This window comes from Prionailurus viverrinus, chromosome B4, assembly GCF_022837055.1.
Source record: "Prionailurus viverrinus isolate Anna chromosome B4, UM_Priviv_1.0, whole genome shotgun sequence".
In the NCBI taxonomy this organism is placed as follows: Eukaryota; Metazoa; Chordata; class Mammalia; order Carnivora; family Felidae; genus Prionailurus; species Prionailurus viverrinus.
The window spans coordinates 46,089,756-46,107,883 of NC_062567.1; the positions used below are offsets into that span (position 1 = coordinate 46,089,756).

An 18,128-nucleotide genomic window follows, 5' to 3' on the forward strand; every position below is an offset into this window, starting at 1 on the left:
ACTATACGAGTAAAAAAACTTACAGCAGGTGGTTTCTCTACTGCCTCACTGAATAGTATTATATAAAGGTGCATACCATACAGATGATTCCATTCACAGATGGTTCTATATGCTGTTGACTAATAGTTCCCTGAAATTTGTTCAGGTATAACCAGACCTGCTGCACTGGTTGTTCACTGTTCAATTACATGGAGCGCCATTCACACAGACCAGAGTGAATGATGCCTCCTGGAAAATCCAGGTGACCTGACTGTAATTGCTTGTTTCCTATAAGAGATGAAAGCTTAGAAGCCGCCCCCCTCTCCTGCATCCTGTAACATAATCTTTTTGAATTATGATGGTTGTCTGTTTATATAAAAATTGCCCTACTAATGTACATTCTGATAAATTGGATTTATAAGAGTACTGATACACACAGACAGGTACGTGGATGTTCCTATTTTCACTGACGGGTTTGCCTACCCATTACTGATTCATCCTTACTGTTGAATTTATTACCAGATATTTAGTGCCTGTAGATCTTATATCTTGTAACACGGAGAATATTCCCTACTCGTTCCTCACTCTTTCTTTTACTGCTTCTTGAAGACCTGTTGCCTGCAGGAGAAATAACTCATAGAATAGGAATATTTACATATATCATATAAATTTCAGTTAATACATACTTCCAAAAATCTGAAATGTCTCTGTTTTCAAATTTTCCACACCTTGAATGATACTCATAATTCCTACCTTCTCCACATGATCACTAAACTATCCATTGGAATTAAGTGGGTTTTTTTTTAAGTTTTATTTATTTGTTTTGAGACAGAAAGAGCACAAGCAGGGGAGGGGCAGAGAGACGAAGAGAGAGAATCCCAAGCAGGCTCCGTGCCATCAGTGTAAAACCCAACATGGGACTCTAATTTATAATCACATGTGAAATCATGTCCTGAGCCAAGATCAAGAGTCAGACACTTAACCAACTGAGCCACCCAGGGGCCCCGAGGGTATTTATGTATTATGTTAGTCAGCTGTTCCTCCAGTAATGCTATATAAGCATTATAAAGTGTAAATCTCAAAATCTCAGTGATCCACAACAACATTTTTTTAAATATTTATTTTTCTTGAGAGAGAAAGGTAGAGAGCAAACAGGGGAGGGGTAGAGAGAAAAGAAGAGAGAATATTCCAAGCAGGCTCCACACCATCAGCATGGAGCCCAATGCTGGGCTCTCACTCACAAACTGTGAGATCATGACCTGAGTCGAAACCAAGCGTCAGATGCTTAACCAACTGAGCCAGCCAGGCACCCTGATCCACAACAACATGAATTTATTTTCCTCATTCAAGGGTCTGTAGGACAGTGGACAGGCCGGCTTCAGGCCATGGGTCAGAATTAGGTCTGCTACAAGTGTCTCCTCATTCTGGGGCTAGCAGCCTCCCTGGGTGTTATCACAGCAGATGGCTGCAGCACAGGAGGGCAAACCAAACTGAGCAAGCACACTTACTGCTTCTGGTTGGAATGATTTCTTCCCAAGTTCATGGGCTGATGCAAGTGGAGAACAGTGGTATGATGAAGCATGCTCGGCACCAAAAGGGAGCTACTGGAACATCATGTGGAAGAGGGGGGGTGACGCTTCCATTACAGGCAGGGAGTGAGGAATAATCCAATGTGAACAATAAGCCAATGTGAACAGTAGCCCAGTTCACATCAAGTATGGAAACTCAACTCTATTCTCTGTCATTTACAGGAGTTAAAATTGATTGGACTGGACATTCCACATTTTGCTGCAGACCTTCCACTGAACCGATGTAAAAATCGCTACACAAACATCCTACCATGTAAGCTTATCACTAGAGCCTGTCCTAGTGTCATCTCTCAAAGGCTGACGGACTGTTACTGCAGATGGATTAGTTTCCCCAATCTCTGGCTAACCCCAGCTGTGGTCTGGATCCTCAAGGCCATCTCTGCCACTGCATTGATCCCAATCTTGCTTCCGTGTTACTCAATTCTGTCCTGTGTCGGAAGATTTAATTTCTTTGCTTTCAAATGAATTGTGTCTGAGAAGGAAAGACTGACCATTTGGCTCTTTTTTATCTCTATTTGGAGATTAAAAGTCTTAGCCAAACTCGGGGTAAGATAATCTGAGCTCTCATAAACTACTTTCAGTCAACTCCCTGACAACAGCAAGAGTGCGGTGTATTAAAATACCTCCTCTTCTGGCAGGTTCTGCTGTTGCTTAGCGTTTTGTAATAAAGCCAACATTCAAGAGAAGAGTAATATAAAGTACTTATAGGACAATTAAAATACATTCCAATAGAGATTTAACTTTCTGCCATACTGGGTAGAGGTGGGGGATGCTGGGAGAAAATGGAGATTGGGAAAGAAGAGAGGTGAAAAAGCTCTAGAAGGACAACCCTTCCTTGATCAGGCTTCTTGATAAAATTGGGTAGTGTCATCATTTACACTTTTACATCTATACACATTTCAGAATTTACTTTTCTCATCTGAAGTCTGTTTGCACAAAGTCCATGCAACCGCATCTTCTCTGGGTTTCCCAAAGGCAGTGGATTCTCTGGATGTGTTAGGTGACATGGAAATCATGGATTTAGGCTACACTCTACAGCCTTCCATACAACCTACCAGATACCTTAGTTCCTATAAATATCCTACACAATCCCCCTGAGGCCTGGAGACAAGGACAGGGAAGCTGACGGGGAGGAAATGGTGATTGCAAGGTGTTTCTATATTTATTTAAACAAGAAACTAAGATTGAGGTGTGGTGGAAGTATCAGGCTAAAGTAAACGTGGGCTGCTCCGACTTGCTATTGGTTAGAGAAAGTTAAGGCAATCCTTCTTTCCACTCAGAGTTTTGACATTGTTTCTTCTTATTCTTTACAGATGACTTTAGCCGAGTGAGATTAGTCTCCATGAATGAAGAGGAAGGCGCAGACTATATCAATGCCAACTATATTCCTGTAAGTAAAAGACAATAAAAAATTTTTAAAACCAGGCGTCCAAATTCTAGCTCAGACACAGGAGGACTATTAGAGCTATACATATATGTCAAACAGTTAAAAAGAGAACCATTCTCCACCTGGCTACCCAATTCTGAAGAATTATCCTATTAATTCCCAGTATCCCACTTCAGAATAACAAATAGGGGGAAAAGCCCATAGATTAGTAATGTTCACGTTTCTTTGTAAAGAGTGAAAGTGAAAGTAAGTAATTATATTAAACATCATCTTTTTTTGTGTTTAAACTTCAGTTTTGGGGTGCCTGAGTTGACTCTGTTGATTGTCAGACTCTTGATTTTGGCTCAGGTCATGATCTCAAGGTTCATGAGTTCAAGTCTTGAGTCGGGCTCTGCCCTGACAGTGGGGAGCATGCTTGGGATTCTCTCTCCCTCTGTCTCTGCCCCATCTCTCTCTCTTCCTCTCTCTCTCTCTCCCTCTCTCTCTCTCTTTCTCTCTCGAAATAAATAAATAAGCATTTAAAAATAAATAAATAAGCTTTGGTTTTGGCAACGCAACTCAAAGGGCCCCACCTGAGCCCCTATTTTAAAACTAGTGACTGTTCTCATAAAAAGGTGTGAGTGCGATTGTATGTATACACTTCAGAGAACAGTGCTTACGATCACGCAGACCTACCTGGGTCAGTTACTCTGATTACCTCTTTGATGAGAAAGGGAGGAACCATTACCTAGGTGTGTGATCCTTTGCTAGGCTTATCCCCAGTACATTTTCAGTTTTTTACATTTGTGTGGAACAGCATTTGGTGTTGCCAGTAGCTTCTTGGGTGACCGCTTTGTCACTTAATCTTTCAGGGATACAACTCACCCCAGGAGTATATTGCCACACAGGGGCCACTGCCTGAAACCAGAAATGACTTTTGGAAGATGGTCCTACAACAGAAGTCCCAGATTATTGTCATGCTCACTCAGTGTAATGAGAAAAGAAGGGTAAGTGTCTAATGGGGCTGTTCCCACTGGCAGCAAAATCTGTACCAGCCAGGGCTATGGCTGGAGTGCTTACTATGTACCAGAAACTTCCACTTGCTTCTTTTATAATGCGCACAATAATACTATACAGTTCTTCAGAGGCAAGTACAGTAAAACCTTGGTTTGTGAGCATAATTCGTTCCAGAAACATGCTTGTAATCCAAAGCACTGTGTATCATGCGACTTTTCCCATAAGAAGTAATGGAAACTCAGATGCTTTATTCCAGAACTCAAAAAGATTCATATAAAATGATTACAATACTATAATATAATCCAAACTAACAAGGAAAATACAAACTATAAAGAAAAATAACAAATTAACCTGCACTTACCTTTGAAAACCTTCGTGGCTGGTGCGAGGGAGACCAGAGAAGGGAGGGTTGTGTAGGACGGCTTTCACTATCACTAACAGATGTTGACCACGGTACAGTATGAATAAACTCTTGTCACATACTGTATTTAATGTAACTGGCAGTAAGGCAGCGGAGGAAAGGGTCTATATCTGCAGGCAGCCTGACCTAGAACGAAGCAAAGCATTCCTAAGCTTATTCTTGTATAGAAAAGCAAAGGACTGTCCATAAGTGCTTTGAAGTGACAAAAAATATACTAGGGCCAGTGTGGGCACCTTCCAACATTCTGAAATATCACTGATTTCTGCCAAACACCGCGGCCTGAGACTGAGCATCTGAGCATGGGAGACCATGCCCACAATCCCGAGCGAGAGAGAGAGAGAGAGAGAAAGAAAGAACCATTGGCTCAGTTGTGATCATGTGACATCCAGCATCACGTACTACTCATATTGCAAGACCTTGCTCATTTATCAAGTTAAAATTTATTAGAAGTGTTTGTTCCTCCTGCAGAACACTCAGAACAAGTTGCCTGCAGTCCAAGGTTTTACTGTAATTTTGTTTTCTCTAAGTGAGCACGGACTATTTCTTTCCTAGCCTGTTTGTTTTAAAAGGTTGTGTGTGGGGTGCCAGGGTGGCTCGGTCGGTGAAGCATCCAACAGTCAGCTCAGGTGATGATCTCAAGGTTGCAAAGACTGTTCGAGCCCCGTGTCGGGCTGTGCGCTGACAGCTCAGAGCCTTGAACCTGCTTCAGATTCTGTGTCTCCCTCTCTCTCTGCTCCTCCCCTGCTCAAGCTCTGTCTCTCTCCCTCTTAAAAATAAATAAACGTTACCAAAAAAAAAAAAAAATAAATAAATAAATAAATAAAAGATTGTGTGCTATTGTCACCTCAGGTGAAATGTGACCATTACTGGCCGTTCACGGAAGAACCCATAGCTTATGGGGACATCACCGTGGAGATGATGTCAGAGGAAGAACGGGAAGACTGGGCCTGCAGACACTTCCGGATCAACTATGTAAGTCAGGTGGCTGTCCCCACACTGAGGGACACCAACGTGTCAGAGACCAACCCCCCGTCATGTAAGACTATGAGCTCTTCCAGCTTTGCAGCACTGCTTTCTTCAAGAGATAAATCCCACGTTTAGTGTATTTATTTCCAGTTTCATCAGCAGTGCTGTGTAGATGAAATGGTTGGCCTGGAGACCCCGAGGAGATGGAATAAAAAGTCTGCACCTTTCCATCTCAGATCAGCCCAGGGCAATAGGAGACACAGGGCACCACTGCTCACCAGTTACAATTGACAGGTTCTCATTACTTATACTAATTATGGATGGGTATACTTAGGATATATAAGGCACACTTAAATTTTAAACTAAACACCTAAACCATGATATAGTAGTTTGGGTTTGGTTTTCTTTGGCTTTTTTCCTTATGTTTTGTTATGGTTTGGCTTTTTATTATTTCAAAGCTATTTCTTTTTAATCATGGTTCCATATCTCTTTTCAAATGCTATTGATTTCTAAATATTAGCATGTTAGAAAAGTCTAGAGGCACCTGGATGGCTCAGTCGGTTGAGTGTCCGACTCTTGATTTCTGCTTAGGTATTGATCCCAGGGTCGTGGGATCGAGCCCCATGTCTGACTCTGCACTGACAGCACGGAGCCTGCTTGGGATTCTCTCTCTCTTTCTGCCCCTCTCCCCTGCTTCCACTCTCTCTCTCTCTGTCTCCCTCAAATAAAATTTAAAAAAGAAAAAGGAAAGTCTATTTGTCCTGGGTCTGCTACTTCTCTGAAGATTAGGCTTCGAGCTCATGCCCAACGTTTGTGTGCCAGGCTGGGTGCCCCTGTCAACCAATCACCCTTCTTCACACACAGTAGTCCCAGAAAATAGGAGGGAATTTTTCTAGTACTCACTTAAACATGCTCTCTGTTGAGGACACCATTCAATAGGAAAGTCCTCAGCACAATGTTCTCTGCCTAGAAACAACACTTCCTAACTGTATACGTCAGGGGTTCAAGACTGGGCTATGGACAAATTGACCACTGCTTGTTTTGTAAAACCTATGAGCCAAGAATGAGTTTTAAATTTTTAAATGCGTGAAAAAAAAAGAAAAATAATACTTCACACCAAATATGGAAATTATATGAAATAGAAACGTCAGTGTCCACAAATAACATTTCATTGAAACATGGCCACACGTTTGCATACATATTGCCCATGAGTTATTTTTGTGCTGCATCAAGCTTGAGTCGTTGGAACAGAGAAAAATGACCCTTAAAACTAAAATATTTACTCTCTGCCCTCGACAGAAAATGTTTGGTGACCCTTAATATGCACAATAGAAACAAATATTGTCCCCGTCAGTGCAGCATAAGTACTCATGAACTAGCCACTTACTATATTTGCAAGTTAAATCACTTCTTAACCACTGGTAGTTAACAATGACTTTTGTCACAATGAGAATTTGGGCAAATCCCTAGCAGACTGCTTCATGCTGTTCCTTTTCTTTGAAATGGCCATCTCCTCCCTAAACACATTCCACCCAGAGTTTCAGCTCAAATGTCACCTCCTTTGTTACGCTTTCTGTAGTCTCTAGACAACTTTATTCCTTTCCCCCTCTGCTCTGTCTCACCTACTGCTCTATCGCAAGACATCAGAGATGACTGCAGTTCTCTCCCTTCGTGTCTGCCTCACCCAGTATGCTGTGAGCTTGGGAAGCAAGTACCCCGTTTTAATAAGCTTTATAATCCCAACCTTTAGCCACTTATAAAAATCTTTGTGGAATGAATAAATCAGTGAATGAATGAAGGATTTCAAAAATAATAAAGCACTTGGAAAGACCTTCCATCAGAGAAAATACTTGACAATCTGAATGCCATTTGAATCCTGCTTTCTTTTTTGGTTATTTTAGCTGGGAAGCCAGTGTAAACTGCTGGAAAAATGTAGAACAAATATTTCCCTAGGTTTGGATTCAGGAGACAAGAAACTGCAGAGCACAAGACAACACCTGTTCCCATACCTGTTTCCTTGGCAGGGAAGAGTCACAGAGATCACTGTATGATCAATACTATGCTTCTTGTCCTTGGTCTTTTTTTTTTAATTTTTTTAACGTTTATTATTATTATTATTATTATTATTTTGAGAGACAGAGAGAGACAGAGTGTGAGCAGGGGAGGGGCAGAGAGAGAGGGAGACACAGAATCCGAAGCAGGCTCCAGGCTCTGAGCTGTCAGCACAGAGCCTGACGTAGGGCTCGAACTCATGAAAAGCGAGATCATGACCTGAGCTGAAGTCGGACACAACCGACTGAGCCACCCAGGGGCCCCTTCTTGTCCTTGATCTTAAATTATGACCTATCTTTCAGTGACAATCATGTGAAGGGCTTGAAACATAAGAATAAAATATTGAGTAATAGTGCTTTCTGGTAAGATTGTTTATACGGTAGACACAGTCACGAGCATTTGGTCCTAGAGTGCCCCCATTTGGCCATAAATGCAGAATCTAAAAGAACATTGTGCCTTGCCAATGAATATGTTTTTCTATTTGTTTCCATTTTTGTTTACACTCTTCTTTATTCCCTCTATATTGATATGTGGAAACTTTCAGCGTACAACCAGGTAAAAGTATATGAGTGAGGAAATCGGGGTAAGAGAGGTTTTGGAACGGCTAAGTTTTTCTCCTTCAACAAAGAAAGGAGGAAAATGACCATAGCACACAGTTTTTCACTGTCCACTGCTTAAAAACTTGGCATGAACTGAGTAAGAACTGGAAACTGAAACCAGCAAAACTTTGTCCCCATTGATGTGTGCCTTGCTATCCAGCTTGACCAGGGATCACCCCAATACCTCTGTCTTACAGCTGTAGAGAGACTAACGACAATATAAGCATTGCCTATTTTGGAATCACTTTGCTCATTTTAGCTGGAGACATTTTCAGATCAATTATATATATGCATATACATATATATACACACACATATATGCCTACAATGCACAAGCCTTTGAACTAAGCCTATAATCAGCCTTTGAAGAGAGCTAACATTTTTTGTGAGCTTTTCTGGGCAACCGAAGTTGTCTAGTGATTGATTGAGCGTCCTTCGGTCCTCATGGTGTTGAGTAATGGAGTCATTATGCACAATTTATTATGCTTGGGTTACTTTATTGCCATACTTCCTGAAAACAGCAGTGAGAGGGGCAACATTTTTGCAGACTTCATGCTCTATGTGTCTAAGAAAGAGCCCTTGAAGGTGGTGAGGGAGGGTACTGCATGTGGCTTGGGATGTTTAGCCTTAAGTGTCTGGGGACAGTGGGTCTAATTGAGTGCTGATTTACTTATGTTTATACAGATCTTATTATGTGTTTATTTACATGCTTTATTTATGCATTTACTTATATTTATACAAATTCTACTCCACCCAAGACCACTGACTCTTTGGAATTCATTCCTCTTTAATGCCTGAACCTAACTTTAGTTTCAAACTCATAACCAGGCCAAATTCTTCCAAATTATGATACAGTATTCCATTCACTGAGGGGATTTTAGGCTCTTGCCAAGTTTGAGGGAAGGGGAGTGAATTAGATCTTTGTTGGGGCCTGGGTTTGGAATATTCCTGACTGTTGATAACAAGAACAGAATAAATCTTTATGCTTACAAATTAGTAGAGACTAAAAAGAGTGAATCTTGAACTATCCTGATAATTACTCAGTTCAGAGGGGACAACAATATATTTGATGTATGGGTTAATATGAATAAGATACATGTACAAAACATACCCACTCACTGGGATTCCCAGAGCCAACCATATAAATGCCCTGAGCTGGAAGGAAGAGAGTGGTGGAAACTATGGAGTAGTGGTGATGCTTAATATCTGACCGGTCCATCCTTCACAGACATGAGCACACTTAATCTTCCCAACAACCCCTGCGATAGGTCGTATTGTACTCTTAACATCTAAAATGACGCATCTTAGGTATGAGAAACCTGCTGTTCAGCCAGTTTGTCTTGGGTCAGAGCCCAAGACCGGGATTGTCCTATTGGTGAGTTATGGCAAGTATGATCTTGGATAAAACTGTAAGGGAGCAAGGGAAGCAGGAGAGGACCGGGCAGGGAAGGAGCCAGGCACAGCTGTGGGTTCAGCTGAATTCTAGCCTCAGCTGCATACCATGGGGAGTGTTGGGGCATGAACGGCACCTTACAGTTACATGTGCCACTCCGACGTAAGGGGGCCTGCATTTTATACCCCAATATCGGTCACTCTGTAGCTGTGGACTGCCCTCAGTAGGAGAACACAACCTCTCAGGCGCACTCCAGCAAGGCATTTCCCTTCGTGGAGGGACAACCATGAGGAGGACAGAGCCATATGCTGTTAGCAGCAGCTGGAAAAGGGGCAGTCAGCCTGGCAAAGGGGACCCTATGGGGGAGGGTCACCAACAGCACCTCCCACGGTATTTTGGGGCCAAAGCTGATGCCATTGCTAAACGGCCGAGCCAGAATACACACCCTGATCTGCTTATGCTCTCATCTCCGCACAGGCCTGGATTCGCCGATTTATCCTACTATTTGAAGTTTTAAATAATTAGTATTTTTTCCCCAGGGCCTGCTTTGTGCCAGACACGATCCTCAGAGCTGGAAAGGGAAGCGTGCTGACCAGGAGTGGAACATGGCTTTCACTTCTTAATGGCATTAACTTGTGAGCTGCAGTGGCGGCCCCCGGCCAGCTGGCTAGTGGACCAAGAGATTAATGCTCGCTTTGGCTTTTTCTCCTAAAGGCTGACGAGATGCAGGATGTGATGCATTTCAACTACACGGCGTGGCCTGATCACGGTGTGCCCACAGCAAATGCTGCAGAAAGTATCCTTCAGTTTGTACACGTGGTTCGACAGCAAGCTACCAAGAGCAAAGGCCCCATGATCGTGCACTGCAGGTAAACTCATCAGCCGCATTTTCTGTCGCAGCACCACAGGCTTTGCTTTATAAAGGGAATCACCCACCAGTCCATAAATCCCTGAGCACAGTGAATTAACGATTAAATGAATTATGAATCTATAACATTTACAACTCACTGATACCTTACTAGGTACACAATTTGCTTATAACGTGACTTTTCCTATCTCCTATAGCCTATGAGATAGATATTTTTATTCTCATTCTCAGCTGAAAGAAAGAAGTGGGGAGGTTAAGGGACTTGCTCAAATTTGTGCAGCCAGAACGTGGAGGGGTTAGGACTCAACTCCAGGTGCACGGTCTCTAAAGGTCGTGCCTTTAGGTACTGTGTGAAATTACCCCCAGCCTATGAGAGATTCCGAGTGGTTTGTAACATGGCCAACTGCAAGGGCAGATTAAAAATAGCCGATCACAGCCCAGAATAATATTAATAGACATAAAAGCAAGATGAGAGAAAGGAGAAATGAAAGTATTCAGCTCATTCAGATAGACATTTGCTATGATTGCTCTTAGAGATTGTCTCTGAATTTCTAGACAGCTCAAATGAAAGGGGTTGTATGATCTAGCACATTATCCAAAAACAAGGGCCACACTAATTCCTTAGGAGAAACATTATCTTTGAATTTAAGCTTTCTTTCTCACCAAGTGAACCAAATCTCCATCAAAATCCATCAGTCTGACATGATTTCGTTGCAAAATTTTTATGCAACCCCCAAAGAGCATGGGATATAAATATGTTCCCACTGTATGCCACAGATAGAAATGGAATGGGGATGTTAGAGGAGGCACTGGTAGCCATGTCAACCTAAGTAAATAAGTCTATAATCCTGGGTCTAACACCTTGGCCTTTGTGAACCAGAATGGCTAGGGGAGTGTGTGTGTGTGTGTGAGAGAGAGAGAGAGAGAGGTGGGGGGGAGGGGTGGGGACAGAGAAAGAGAAGTATGTGTCTGTGTCTGTCCAGAAAGAAAAACACTTTGTAAGCTACCCAGTTGGGGATCAGGGAGGATATTCTTGTGTGAGTTCATCTCACATGTTCACAGGCGTCACCAGACAACATTATCTAGTTTCAACACCATTCTTCCCATGAGCAGATAATAAAGGTGCTCAACCACACGGTCAAACTCGTGGTTCCTCTCCAAGCAGGAAGCAGCCACAGCTCTGGATGTGACTTTATGGGTGCTCACCCAGAGGCAGAACGTTTTCTCTTAGACAGTAAGTCTTAGGAGGGAAGAGTTGTCTTGTAGAAAAGCAATCTCTGAACTCGAGGCTTCTAGTGTTGGATTTCTCTCCCAGCAGAGACTTTCTCTTTTCTCATTTTACCATAATTCACAATTCGCAGCCTCTCAGTGGTTGGGAGAGAAGAGCTGACTTGAATGTAGAGCTGGGGGCTCTCCTGACCGCCGGTGGGCAGCGGTCAGTGTCAGTCACTCGCTCCACTTTGTTCCGCTCTCTGAGCCCTGGGATTTGGGGACTGGAAGAGACTGAGTCCAAATATCAAATGTGATTTGGAGGCAACTATCTAAAAGATCGCTGGGAGACGGAAGCAGGCCCAGGACCCACCAGAATGGCTGGTGTGCTGTAAGGAAGGTCTGGGATGGTGAACTCAACTTAGGCCTGACGGCACACAAGTTGCTATGGCCCCAGAGCTAGAGCTGGCGTGTGGCATCTCAAGCCGACTTTCCAGCAGGGTGTGTGTGCCTAACTCTGAGGTTATGCAGAACGCTGCAACTGTTTATGTGTATCAGCTCTCTAACAGGCTCTACATGGAATCATCACTTTCCTCCGGAAGCAGAGGGCCCTGCGGGAGAGGGAGTGTGTGTGAGGCAGTGCAGACCCACATCTCCTTAAGCGAGGTGGCAGGGATAGTCAGAAATGTGCCATCGAACGACACCCCGGACCACAACTGCACACTTCAAAATCAGTTAGGAAAATACTCTGAGGAGTTCTTCCCTTTTCTCAGTGGTGCCACCTGTAGTTTGGCAGGTTTTAAACTGCCAGTTTGTTTGCAACAGCGCAGAGGAATATGTCTGAGGAATATGTTGTCTGAACACTCTTTTGCAGTGCTGGAGTGGGACGGACAGGAACATTCATTGCCCTGGACAGGCTCTTGCAGCACATTCGGGATCACGAGTTTGTCGACATCTTAGGGCTGGTGTCCGAAATGCGATCATACCGGATGTCCATGGTGCAGACGGAGGTAGGAGCAGAATCAATACGCATTTTCAAATTTGCCCTGGAATGAGAAATTTCTCATTATTCAATCTCATGTTTCAAAACTGTTGTGTCCATTTTTTTTTCTGCATCCACTAGTCCCAGCTTTTTATTGTGCATGTTCAAACTGCTTCAGGGTATTAAAAAAAAAAAAGATACTAGCTTCTAGCAATCTCTTCAGTGCATAGAGCTAGCACTGTTGTTGGCATCATATGCCCTTCATAATCCAGAGCACGTGGATGTATCTATGATATCTATAATGGAATAAAGCCTCTTTGAACAGACTGAGAGTTCAGTGAAGGTGACAGCCAATCTGGGTAAATGCCACTGAGTGGGGACTATGGAACTGACATGATTTAATTCATACTTGAAATGCTAGATTTGGTTCAGTTAGTTTGGCATTAGTTTGTCCTCCATAACCCTCTGTCCCAATGCACTTTTGATGATGATCAAGGGCTGATTTATGCTTCCTGTCCCCCTTATGATTTTAAAGCTTTCCAGCTCCCAACCTAGCAGTGCAGCCAGTTCCCTTGGTCTAAATGAATGGATTTATCATTGTAACAACAAGGGAACATCCCCCAGAAATATCCAGCGGTGTTATATGCTCCCTCTTCCTCCTCTTCAGCCAAGCCTTCTCCTCCCTGCAAGCCTCAGAATGCACCCTGGCTGGAGTGGCAGCCCCGGGCCACTGCCACCACACAACACACACTGCCTCCAAACAGCAACAGGTGTGCACCTGGAGGCGCCCCAAAGCCTACGCACACTAGCTTGTTCCTGATCCTAATCACCAAACCATAGTCGCGACTTCTTAGCTTCCAGCTTACAATAATCCCTTTTTTCCCCCAAGGGGTGTGCAAGAGGAATGCTTGTAGAGTACAACACAACCAGGCCTGACCTCATATTCCATTTCCAGACTAAATGCTGCCTTCGTCTTTTTCCTGCTTTTTCTACAATGCACCACTAGATGTCAGTCTAACTCAAAAAGCGTGCAGCCATGGCTGCTGTTAGTGCCCGGGTTTTTCTCCTCTGCCTCTGTTTGCTCTCCTGCCTCCCCACTCCCACCTTTCCAAGGCTGGACACAGCCGATGGATGGTATTTATTTCTGAGCTATAGCAAGATCATACCACTTTGGAAAGAGTGACCCATTCACACGCAGGTGCCTCATTGATGATGTGTTTGCTTCCTCACTTCCTTGAACCCACTCACATCCCAACTCTGCTGCCTTCTAATTTACAGTGGTGGGGACGTGAACTAATATTACCTCCTTATCGTAAGCTTGAAATGTGTTGGTTCCCCAGAGAAGCCCACTACCTAGTGATTAAACAGTGCTTTATGAATCGGTCCATATTTTTGGTTTCCACTTCTATAAATTTACATCCTCATATGTGGTTTAAAATGTCCCCATTATGTATAGTAATCCCCAGCCTTCAAAGGGCCACTCCTTATTTTAAGTATTTTGGATGTGATGAATTGTCTGCCCCATTGGCTTAATTTATGCCTCTTATAACTTTATAGACTTTGATTATAGCCTGTTTGCCTATGGCTTTCCCAATTACAGAATCTTAATCCCCTTTTAAAAACTACCTTCACATGGCCGACCCTCCATCCAGTTCTCAGCGCCATTATCTTTCCTCGCATGTGGTAATCGCACAAAGCTAGAGCAGCCTCCATGTGCCTCTCTGCAGAGCTGAGGAAGTATTTTGTTTTTCTCCCTAACGCTCTGGCCCCGCATTTTGGTTGTTTGGCTTCTTTGTTTGGGGCAGCATTTTAGGTTGACATCTCCAGGGAAACGGTCTTTTTAAAGTACAGCATCCCTTCCCTGAACTCTTGTGGGAAAACTCAGTCAGTAAAAGAGGCGGAGGTCACCACAGGTTACTGATTTTTTCCAACTGTTCCAGCTTCTTGAGTTCCCTCAGGATTCTGCAATGGATGCTTTCTAGTTGGAGTTACTTATTTATCTCCGTTTTGTTAGTTACGTCTGAAACATCTTGTCCATTTACCTTTATTTTTCATGGTTTCTATGCTCATCATGGTTCAGCCTGTATTTTGAATGTTAGGGTTTTCCTAACATCCTTCTTGAGCCCGTTCATACCCCCCAGACCTTCTGTCTTCTACTTGACTGATGTTAACACGTAAGGAGCGGAGTCAAACAATTATTTTCTTCAGCTTTATCATCCCACAGTACCCCGTTGACACTAATGATTTTCTTTTTTTAAAAAAAAAATTTTTTTTCAACGTTTATTTATTTTTGGGACAGAGAGAGACAGAGCATGAACGGGGGAGGGGCAGAGAGAGAGGGAGACACAGAATCGGAAACAGGCTCCAGGCTCTGAGCCATCAGCCCAGAGCCTGACGCGGGGCTCGAACTCATGGACCGCGAGATCGTGACCTGGCTGAAGTCGGACGCTTAACCGACTGCGCCACCCAGGCGCCCCGACACTAATGATTTTTCAAGAGGCCAGTTCGGATTCTCTCTCTATAAATGCCTGCGTGCTGTGTACCGGGTTTCCTCCCGTGGCTGGTTTCTAATTTTCCTGCCTCCTCTAGACTACCCGCCATCTCCATTCCACCACCCCACCCCACTCGAGCAATTGCAGAAGTTACCGATTAAAACAGCTGTGTCCTCAGATGCACATTTCACGTCCCGGCAACATGCTGCATGGTCTGCAGCGTTGGCATGCCCTCTTGCCTTTTCTCAACTGACCGGGCACGTGGTCTGGGCCTCTCCACAAGAGCAGGAAGGGCAGTTAGAGAGTAGGGGTGGTGGGGTGAGACCCCGTGAGGGCCTGGGTCACAGCATGGCCTCTGTACAACCCCCTTCACCTCTCACAGGCCCTCCGTCATGTGTAAAATGTAAATGATGCATTTGTGAATCGTACAGCACACATCATGGAAATATCACCTAGACAAGCACGGTGAAACTGTAAAGGGCTCTGTATGGATGGCATTCACCTCTCCTGGGCTCTCTTCTATTTTTATCAAACGTTTTGTTTGATTTTCTTCTAATAGGCTTTCCCTGGAGGTCAGTGACGGCTTTGCTTTGAGCAGCCATTCTCCTGATCGGCAGCTTAGACTTCTCAGGGGCCCTCAAGGATGTGTCTGTAAATAGTCTTTTATTTACTTTGCCTGTGGTCTGTCTACTTTTTTTTTTTTTTTTAATTTTTTGACACCCAAGTTTGGCCACTGAACAGTTACGCACTGAAGAGCCAGGCAGTTTCTGGCCTTAACTGTGCCCAGTGCCTGACACGACACCAGAAACAACGGAGTGGTGTGTGATAATGAGAAGAGGTAGCCAGTTATTGATATTATCACAAAATAAGGGAATATATGGGGCGCCTGGGTGGCTCAGTCGGCTAAGTGTTCGACTTCAGCTCAGGTTCATGAGTTCGAGCCCTGCGTCAGGCTCTGTGCTGACAGCTCAGAGCCTGGAGCCTACTTTGGATTCTGTGTCTCCCTCTCTCTCTGCCCCTCCCCTGTTCGGGCTCTCTCTCTCTCTCTCTCTCTCTCAAAAATAATAAAAAAAATTTAGGGGCGCCTGGGTGGCTCAGTCAGTTAAGCTTCCGACTTCGACTCAGGTCACCATCTCACGGTCCGTGAGTTCGAGCCCCGCGTCAGGCTCTGGGCTGATGGCTCGGAGCCTGGAGCCTGCTTCCGATTCTGTGTCTCCCTCTCTCTCTGCCCTGCCCCCATTCATGCTGTGTCTCTCTCTGTCTCAAAAATAAATAAATGTTAAAAAAAAAATTTAAAAAAATAATAAAAAAATTTTAAAAATAAGGGAATGTATTTTTTCCAAAGCTTGTTGAAAAATACAGATTGGGCTTAGGTATCAACTCAGTGAGGTTTGAAGCATTAACCTATCTTTTATAAAGTTGTACAAAAGACTCCTTAAATCCTGCGAATACCATGACTGGTTTTTATTTCAAGGTTATTTCTAATGGTATTACTTACAGAGACGCTCTAGGCAATGAAGACAAAGTAGAAAGATCATGAAGTTTCTTTGATTTCATGGCACTAAGACAGCTACTCTCCATATGCTGATGCATTTCATCTCCATCTTCAGTCAAGTATAACTTTCATCCAGCTGTGCTTCGATGCTACATATACATATGCTAATTTTACATTCTAATTTTCCACCTAACATTTTGCTCTGTGTATCTATCATCCCAAATTGTCCAAAATTCTATAAATCTCATTTTAAAGACTGAATAGTCTTTCAGTATAGATCTGCTGTAACTTATTTAAACCATTCTCCTTTTAATAGAACATTAATTGGGGTCTTTTCCCACTTGTTTACTATCTGCGTCCAGGGTGTCACTTATTAGCACTTTATTAATAATACTTCTGCCAACCACAGATGAAAATGACGGCTTCAACAAGCTCAAGTTATCATTGAATGTGACTTTTCCCCTTCGGTTTTGCTCACGTCATGGATGAAAACCAGTTGTTTGAATTTACATTTTTTTATTATGTCACCATTTTTTGCTTATGGTTTAATATTTCCTCGGTTTACTTCAGAAAATATTTACTAAGCACAAGCTGAGTGCTAGACATTAGGAATAAAAAGATACAGTCCCTGCCTTCTAGGAATATTTGGTCTAATTGTCGATATATTTTGTCAGTTTAAGTGTGTGTGTTACTGATTGGAGGAATTTTAAAGAAAAGTAAAGGTATCGACTTTTTGTCATAATTCTAGAAAATAATTTTCTCTCCCAGTTTCTGGTTTGACCTTTATTTTATTCTTTTCACTTTGTTTCATATACAGTGCTTTCAAAGTTTCATTTGTAATTTGTTACATCGTTTTGAAGTTTAGAAAGTCCTTCCTAAAAGGAATCAGAGAAAAATTAACCTATATTTCCCCCCCTATATTTTTATGGCTTAATTTAGTAAACTTCCTGGATTTTGTTTTGGTGTATATTATGAAGTGATACGCTATTTTTTTTTCAAAAGAGGCCCATGATTTATCGATTGGACATTTTCTTTAACATTAAGTGGTGATTACGTAAACTCTATTATTAATCAGAATATTTTTACGGTGGATTCTCTTGGATTTCCTAGTGATAAAATTATTTCAGAAATAATGGAAATTGTTTTTTGACATCATGGTATTTAATCCTGCCATAGGATTAAAATAGTCTGTCTTGGCACGTGTTTGCACAAAAATATCTTGTTCTGAAACACGTTTTTGTCCTATGCACCAGGAGCAGTACATTTTTATCCATCAGTGTGTGCAGCTGATGTGGACGAAGAAGAAACAACAGTTCTGCATCAGTGACGTCATCTACGAGAATGTTAGCAAGTCCTAGTTCAGAACCCGGAGCAGTAAGTAGAGAAAAGGCCATCACGGGCACTCTGTCTTAGAACAACAAAAGGCAGCAGTCACCAGTTGTATGGATTCTGCCCCCACAAGTGGGGTCACAGGGCGAGATTAATACCATTGCAGATCTTAGAGCTTCCATGTACCCGGGTTGGTAAGTGTGACATTAGGGGCCTCACCAACTCCTTGTGACATGACCTTCATTGTCTCCACCTGAACCTTAAATTGTTCTGATATTGGATCCATGCACGAAATGTCAGGATACTCTCACCCAACTCTATCTAGATATTTTGTGCAAATGTTTTATTGATTACAAGGGTCATATGAGGGG

General features: G+C 42.9%; 1 protein-coding gene across 1 annotated transcript in view; it reads left to right on the forward strand.

Annotated features, from left to right (window-relative positions):
- The window catches only part of PTPRO (protein tyrosine phosphatase receptor type O), a 117,940-nt gene that overhangs the window by 98,627 nt on the left and 1,185 nt on the right, over positions 1-18,128 (forward strand). Inside the window, exons 20-26 of the mRNA XM_047867277.1 lie at positions 1,731-1,821; positions 2,882-2,958; positions 3,807-3,941; positions 5,222-5,344; positions 10,097-10,251; positions 12,334-12,469; positions 17,682-17,802. Of these exons, the coding sequence (XP_047723233.1) occupies positions 1,731-1,821; positions 2,882-2,958; positions 3,807-3,941; positions 5,222-5,344; positions 10,097-10,251; positions 12,334-12,469; positions 17,682-17,786 (822 nt within the window). The 3' untranslated portion in view covers positions 17,787-17,802. The remainder of the gene's footprint in view (positions 1-1,730; positions 1,822-2,881; positions 2,959-3,806; positions 3,942-5,221; positions 5,345-10,096; positions 10,252-12,333; positions 12,470-17,681; positions 17,803-18,128) is intronic.